Here is an 8,387-nt window from a genome sequence, read left to right as displayed (position 1 = left end):
CACGACTGCAGATAAAGGCAGAGCTCTGTTTTGAGGTCAACAAACCAGCACCCTGACAGGTGCATGGTAAAAACCAGCTATTCCTTTAAAGGTCAGGTTACGTATTAACTCAAGACTGTGTTGGCTGTAGATAACTTCCAGACTTGTGTCTTTGGAAGATGTCTTTTGCTGTGTGAGTGTTAAAGCTTTGGTTAGCTGTTAGGGATGTTTACATTGCAGTTAGTTGTGTGGGGTGAACATTCTTTGTTATGTTTCCTGTTTTAAAGGGTGTCATGAATCAGCTGAAGGAACAGCTAGTGTGATACAGGTAATTAGTAAGCAGGCATATTTGAAGCCCACTATTGGTGGGGCCGTATTTATTTCATTTTATGTTTACATAAATAGCAAAAGACAAAATTATGGTGAAGGAATTAGGTGATGATCTATTTTCAAAATGGGATACAGGTGTAGAGAACAAAAAAAAAAAACCCTGAAGGATTATACAATATAGCAGTAGATGATGGTGTCTCATTATTTTTGTTTTAAAGATGATTAGAGTAATTACTAAATTAATGTAAACTTCTTCCTCGTCTTCACCAAAAAGGCCAGGAAAATCATAAAAGGAAAAGTATTTTGGCATGGGGGACAGGACAAATGGAACTGTCAGGGAGACACCAGCAACTGTTAAATCTTACATTCCCTGAAAAGAGTTCCTGTATTTAGGAAAAGTCATTCTGTGGGGTGAGTGCATTTTCTGGCTGTTAAATGTTTTAGCTAAATAACAGCTAGTTTCAAGAACTGTGTACCTGGGAAGTATTTAAAAAACACTTTGATGTTTTTTAAACAGTTCTCAACATCTTAACAGAGAAGGATCAGTATGAAAGTGTTTAGTGCTCAATTCAGTAGAAGGTTTCTATAGGTAGGTACAGTATTTGCAAGGTAGATTTATTTTCCAAGTAAACAGCCCCTGCTTAGACATATCTCCAGCAACAGGGTGAGGGGATTTCCTTCCAGTTATTGAGCGCTGAGCTGTGAAAGTGAAATTTTGCAGAGCTTGTTATTTTGTTTTCTTTTTATCTAGATTCATCCAAGCCCCTTTGCCCCATTTCCAGGCTTCGTCATATTTCTTTTCAGACTCTAAATTCCAGGGTTTTCTGACAAGTAAAACCTTAGAAAGATCACTTTTGAAGAGGAGCAAAGGAGGAAGACTTTGGTACTTTGAAAAAGATTAGTGCTAATTTTTTTTTCTTATTAATATCCTGAATAAGGAAAATACTGTAAATAAATTAGTTGCTATTTTTCTGTCTAGAAATCATTTAGCAAGTATGGATTTTTAGAAGAATAAATTTAATCAGACCAGCTTACCAAAATAAAGGTTTGGCATGTTTGTTGTTTGTGAAGAACATAAAAGATAATGCTATGAAATACTTAATTCCTCTTGAAATTTGAATTTATTAATGTTTTTTATTTGATTGTTGTCATGGTTTTTTTCTCCTCTTCTTTTGCAAGAAAATGGCGCTCATTTGTTAATTACCAGGGTGGCTATTTATTCTGAAGTTGAAAGAATCTAGGCCTCCATGTAGTAACGCTTCTGTGCTTAAATTCAATGGACTTCAGGATTGTATTCTTGATTGAGGTTGCAGCCAGTTCATATGCATAAAACTGACAATGGTTTTATGCTGTTGTTATGAAAACAGTATCTTAGGGTAACATTACTACAGTGATAGTAATGTTAAAGCTCTGAACAAGTGAAGTGTGAAGGTAATATAATGGCTAACTGGGCAAGACTCGAAGGCTTAAATCCCAGAAGACCTTTTGCTTTTTCCTTACTTGCTTCATGTGAAAGAGAAATTTTTTAGACATTTTCAATGTGGTTTTTCTTAATATAGATAAAAGAGGTAGAACGCTTTTTTTCTCTTTGCATTAGAAAAGCAAGTATAGTGTGGTACTTGTATATTAAACTGCCTGGTGACTAGCCACATTGTGCCACACTACTGTGTTACTGCACACTACAGCCACTGTGCACAACCCTCTAACATCATCAGGGAAAGTCATGGACGCAAGAATTAATTTCAGGTGAGTGTGTAGGATTTTCATATCACCATTGTCTACATTTAACCTGTACCCAGGGCAAAACTATAGCAGTTGCTCTATGACCTGATAACCTCTCACCAGCCAAGAAAGGTGGTTGGGAAAAGGAGACCCACGGGTTGAAATGAAAACGGATTTAATGAATTAGCCAAACTAATACCAAAGCCAGTATAAAGTATACAAAGTTATACTTCATCCAGCATATGTACAGTGGTCACAAAAAATGAGAAAGCATTTATCTCCATCAGGACAGGGAGGAGGACCAGGGTCAGGAGAAGCCCCAGGAGTAGCCCAAGCAGAAGGCCTCCTGTCCTCAGCAAACTTTCCGCTTTTATGAGTGTGACATTTTTGGTATGGGACACACCTGTGAGCCAGCTTGGGTCACTTTTGCTGCGTGAGTCCACACTGCTAATGGCTTGCAGACCATGGCTGGTCTATGATTCTGTCCAGCAAAATCAGGACAGTATTCCACCACTTAGCTCATATTATTTATGTCACAGCCACGTCACTACTAGTTTTTCCCCATCTTTCAATACATATATACACGCAGATATTAGTCCCTTGGTCCATGAGTCCTTTCTCCAAAAAGTTAATTTAATTCATTAAGTCCAAAACTACTGGTTCCATCTGTTAGGTTAAGTTCGGTGCAGCAGGATAGTGTGCTGTGCATCCAGAGCTCACAGCTGGTATATCTGGTGTGGTCCACGTTCAGGACCTGTGATAAAGATACTAATCTTGGGAAGATTACTGGGTGCCAGTTGCTGAGGTTAGTTCATTAATCTGTGTGATTCTTACTGTAATAAATAACTAGAGAAATGGTGACAAGCAGTATCATATAACAATTAGCATGATACATTTTACATTACTGGCTTTTCTCACCCCAAATCAAATCTCTTTGAGACATATATCTAGCTTTCCTATCCTCCTGCATTATCCACCAAACGCACCCAGGTCCTTGAGCAAAAGCAGCCCCACAAATGGGTTTGCCTTGGCTCAAGACAGACAGTTTTCCCCAACATATTACATGCACTGTGGGGACTTCAGCCCCTTCTACAGTACGTGGAAGTTCTGATTGAGCAGGGTCAGCATGATTGACAGATCCTCTGGTGTTAACTAACCAGGTAGCTTTTGCTGAACGTTCATGCCAATTTTAAAATGTCCCAGCATGCATTGCTTTCAGCACAGTCTTTATATCCACTCGATACAATGCCCTTTAGCCCGGGTATGTATGAGGCTGTTTTGAAAATGAGCCCTGTTGTTCAAATCAATTCTTTCTGGGATGCTGTGTAGCCACAGGATTTGCTTTTTGAGCGCCAGAATAGTGCTACGGGCAGTGGCGTAGGGCACAGCGTATGTTTCCAGCCATCCGGTAGTGGCTTTCATTATAGTAAGCATTCAGCGTTTACTTCGGCATGTTCATGGAAGTGACATGTAGTCGATCTGCGCAAGTATTTTTATCCAGAAGAGGGAAGGTTGTATGATTAAAAATGTGTTTTCCTAATACGTTATGCAGTATGGGCAGCCACTGCATCTATTGTGTATCCAATATTAGATTCCGAGGAAACAAGCACTTTTTAGGGGGATAATAAGTTTATTTCTTAGCCATACATTTTTAAGCAACTTAAAGGAAGTGGATTGCTTTTCGAAAAGTGTTTTGTGGGTGAGAAAGGAGCTCTCTCTGCAGGAGAGTGCAGGACTCATGCTGCGTATCTTCAGGCAAATGGTTTTGGGGCTTTCTGCAGAAGGCTTTTTTGCTATTATTTGAGAAAATTCAGGGTCCTGAACACAGATCGTCAGAATCAATAAAGGAAGTGAGCTTGAAGGAAACAGAAGGACATATAGTGTAAATGTCTTTCTCTTGTGATGGTGTCGTGATTTCTCAGTTTTGATTTGAAGCTGGAATTGATTCAGAGATCTTCTTGTGGTTGAAGTACAGAATTAGCAGACAGTGGGTCTATACTTTGTCCTGTTGCAGAATTTCTGAGCGGGGCCAGGAAGATTTTATTTGTGGCACAACATCACCTGATATAATGAATGGAGAGGAGCACCATGAGACTTAGTTCACATGTTATTATAAAGCCTCTTGAAAGATTTGCTTAGCTGACATCTCTAAATAAAATGAATTATTCCATGAATGGCAGAACTAATGAAGTCTGGATTCCTTTCAACTGATTTACTTTGTTCACATCTGTCCTAGTGTCTTCCTTATCCTTCCCCACTGTCACTTCAGAGCTTCCTCCTTCTCTCTGTCCTAACCCTTTCTGTGCTTGAAGTTACTCCACTGCTATCCATGGTTATGAATCCTCCATCTCCTGCTCCTGTACCACCAGCAGTGGTTGAATCTGGAGTTGACTTGTGCTTGAGCTAAGAAGAAAATAAGCTATTAAGCATGTTTCATCATTTCCTCCATTTCATCCATTGAGAGATAAAGTTTCCACGCTTTGCAGGGTGGTGTTCAGCTCTCACATGATGATAATCAGTTTGCTTTGGGATGGCTGGCTGTTAGCAGAGCTATTGGGCAATACTGTGCTAACTATTGAAGGATTTGTTCAGTCTGAAATAATCACCATAAAGATAAAATGTATTTTTGTGCAGTTCAGAGGAGATTGATCTTCATTCTTCTGATGCAGCAAACATTTGAAACTTCTTTTAGTGAATACTGAAGATTTATTAAGTTCCCGTTTGGAAGTGTGTAATACTACAAAAAGGTTTGACTGTTTAATAAGTGAAAAAAAATGAAGAAAAAACCCACTCTAAATTAACACCTGAATAGGAAAAAAGAAAAAGATCAACGTGTTTTCATCCTGCTCTGTTCAGACTTCTTCCATGTTATGTGTTCTGAATGTAAAATGTATTCTGAAGATGAATATACAGATATTTTTGTTAGAAGATTTTATTATACGTGTGAATGTTGCCAGGCAGGACTCATTCCAACACTGTTTTCTGTGCAGTTTTCTGAATAACATCTCTGCATTTGGACCTCACACATGAGATGAGGCATTTATTCTCATCCTCCATAGAAAATGTCAAATGTTTTAAAGTAATTCACAGGTGTGTATATAGATGATAAAAACCTTTGCACGGTTGGCATTAGGCCTGTGGCTATCACTCATACAAAGTTACCTTTCAGACCTCTTCAAAGTTTCTGAAAGTGATACTGCGCATCTTGCTTGATGTGCTCATGCAGTTGCCTCCTGAGAGCCACGAGGCTAATAGTGAGACAGTGTGTACTGATGTACTGCACCACTTAAGCCTCGGATACTGGATCTCCCTGCCCAGGAAGGACAGTACACAGGCTTGCCCTCTGCTGCTTCTCTTCCTAGTTCTGAAGCACTTACGTGATCTTCATTGTCTGAAAAATTACATTATTTTTCGTCACATGGTAGGTTTATTGATAATTGTCATGCATGGTGTCATATGATGTATGTATTTCCTGAAAAAAGCTAGTTTATTTTCCCATTTAGTCAATGGCCAATGTCGTTGACTCTTTACCCTGCCACTTCATTTGCCAAAGCAGCATCTCTAGAAGTTATCAGGACATTGGCACTCAGGACTACGGAAGCAATAGAGGAGAAAAAAAGATTAAGACTTTGTTAGGTTCCAGACCAAAAAAATCATTTAGTCAGCTCTCTTTCTTTCTTTTGAGGACAGGGCAACTTCAGGAAACTATGGATGGTAAGTAGGATGGAAATTGTAGGTCACTGGAAAACTGTTTTAAGAAACAACATGTTAGAGAAAGCATATTTTTGCTAAGTTGTGTACTTCGGATACGTGGTTATGTACATTGTTAATCAAAAGAAACATCAAGTTCTTTATATGGTTTTGTTTTTAACTGCTAGAAGTTTTCTAAAGTACTTTTTTCCCTTCAGCTGACGGCGTCTGTGTGTTTAAATGCTTGGTTAACAGAAGCACTGAATACTGTCGTGTGGGAAAACAGTCTGTATTAATTACACTGGGATACAAGAGTGCCCTCCTCCAGTTCAAGTCACAAGTTGGTAAGTATATCTTGCATTTGTGAGTATCTTCTGCTTCCTGCCATGCTTACTCTATTCGTAAAGTATTGGTAAAGTTGGCTATTTAAATATTATACTTTGTTGTGATGATTTGTGTGACTTCATTTCCTTCTAACCCACTCCAGCTGTCTTTTGTGAAGTATGTACCATTCACTTAGAGGACATAACATTTTGCAGAACAACTGCAGATTCATTTTCTGAAGACAGCAAATGCAGATAACACAAACATATGACTTAACTTCATAAAGTCTGGTATCCGGTAAATGTAATGCTTTGTGTGGTCAAAGCACGTAACACTTTGTCGCTTCCCATTCTAAAATTGTCTTGCAGATCTTTTTTTCTGTATAGTTAGTTGAGGTAGTTTAAGATAAACATATAGTTCTTAGGATAGATATTTTGTGTGAGGTGATGCTGAAAAAGAAACTCATTCTGTGGTAGCAACATGATTGTATTTTAGGAGGATGTTGAGATCTGTATTTTTATACTTCCACCTGACTTGTGTTTTGTAAATCCGACAGCTTAGAGTTTTAAATAAGTGCTGTCCTCATGTCCTCATATTGGCTTTTGGAAAAGCATTCTTATTTTTTATGCAAGTAAATTCAGAAGGCTGCTGATTTATTCTAAGTAGGGTGCAGCATGGCCACAACTCATTTAGAAATTGTGTAAGTAATATACAACTTCCTCGTCAGCAATAACCAGGAGTTCTTATATAGCATCAGGAGGCCTGGTGATTTCTAGGAGGCCACTATAGTTACTTCCGTTCTATATCGTGTGGAAACTGAGGCACAGAGCAATTAGATTGGATTTTTGGCAGCTTTTTTAAAGACACGTGTATGTTCCAAAGCATCAAGGGCAGAGAATTTGGATGTAGATGAGTTTGTCTGTGGAATGAGTTGCTAGTCCTGTGTTATATAGACACAATACATGAACTCTTGGGTTCCACTCTGCTAGAAAATACAGTTTTAGACTAACCTGATTTTTTCAGTTGGGTGCCAAATCTTGGAGGCCTTTGAAGTCCTACCTGCTTACAGCCTTTCATCTGTACCCATCAAGAACTATTCATATTTTCAACATCTTATCTTACTAAACCAATATGTAAGCTAAGAATGATTGTGAGTGTCTGTTGTTTTTTTTGTCTACGTATCTGAGTGTTACAATTCAGTATTGTGCTTCCATTAAGTTATTTCTCTTGAGACTGCAATACAGTATTGTCTCTTACAGAGGCCCACATCATAACTGAAGTGATAAGGTTAGGTTGTTTGTTGGTTTATTAGCTCACTGCTGATATAATTAATAACTAATAATTGAGGATTCAGGCAAGTTTTTCAATACTTTTTGGTCTGCAATCTCCACCATGTCTAGCTTCCTAGGAAGGTTCTAATTCCAAAAGGCACTGATAGTTTGGGAACCCAAGGCAAAAGAAGTTTCCCTTTGTGCTCTTCTCCACCTTTACAAACAAGTACTTGAAAAAAATCAAGCTGATTTCTGCAGTTTGGTGTTTTTCCTGAGAGGAATGCCTTGATGATTAAGTGGTAAATTCAGTCCTGTCTTAAGCTAGATTCCTTGTGAAATAGATAAGAACAATCTAGATGAGTCCCTTAATTTATTACTTCCAGTTGCTTCCTAAGACGACAAAGTTTAGTGTTTGCTCTATTTTTTCCATCTTTAAAACTCAGGGGAAAGTAAATTGAAATGACCTGTTAAGCCATGCAACAACTCGTTGATAAAATGACAGGAATATAATGGATTGGCTGAAGTGAAGTCTGTTCAGGTTAAATGTCGTTATCTAATGGAAAGTATTTGGTGCTGTGTTCAGCTGAAAGTTACTTTTAGGGTATTTGCCTATGCAATAGGAGTATATTACTGGTACCTTCTGCTACATGTTGAGTATATCAAAGAGCACCTAGTCTTGAGAAAGTTATGTTTTTGTGAAGAAGTCAAGGCAATAGAGCGGAAGTTAACCTGTTGTTGTTTGCTGTGTACAAATGTGTAGATGTTACTCTCTTTGTCTAACGTATTTGCAAATGTGTATCTGTGTATACTAAATAAAAAAATGTTGCTATTAAAAAGTGGACTGAGAACTCCTTTTTCATACATTAAAAGTGTTTAGTTATGAAAGTGCATTGTAAAAGTCTTGGGTTTTTTAAGTCCTTGGTCTTTTAGGAAGGTAGAGGAAGATGAGGATTGACGAAGGGGAGGGAGAGGGAAATTTATGCCTTGCTTGTGCCCACACAGAGAATTACTGTTCTGGTTCCAGCGTTTAGACAGGCATAAATCATAGATTGTATCTTTCATTTCCTGCTG

At 38.2% G+C, this 8,387-nt stretch overlaps 1 protein-coding gene across 1 annotated transcript in view; it reads left to right on the top strand.

Moving 5' to 3' along the window:
- Positions 1-5,738: 5,738 nt before the first annotated feature.
- The window catches only part of CARM1 (coactivator-associated arginine methyltransferase 1), a gene marked incomplete at its 3' end in the record, with an annotated part of 42,682 nt that continues 40,033 nt past the window's right edge, over positions 5,739-8,387 (top strand). Inside the window, exons 1-2 of the mRNA XM_010139253.1 lie at positions 5,739-5,745; positions 5,940-6,065. Of these exons, the coding sequence (XP_010137555.1) occupies positions 5,739-5,745; positions 5,940-6,065 (133 nt within the window). The remainder of the gene's footprint in view (positions 5,746-5,939; positions 6,066-8,387) is intronic.

The sequence above is a fragment of the Buceros rhinoceros genome, unplaced genomic scaffold, assembly GCF_000710305.1.
Source record: "Buceros rhinoceros silvestris isolate BGI_N320 unplaced genomic scaffold, ASM71030v1 scaffold5367, whole genome shotgun sequence".
Taxonomy (NCBI): Eukaryota; Metazoa; Chordata; class Aves; order Bucerotiformes; family Bucerotidae; genus Buceros; species Buceros rhinoceros.
Note: the sequence above shows the minus strand (reverse complement) of the source record. Positions and strands in the feature narration are given on the sequence as shown.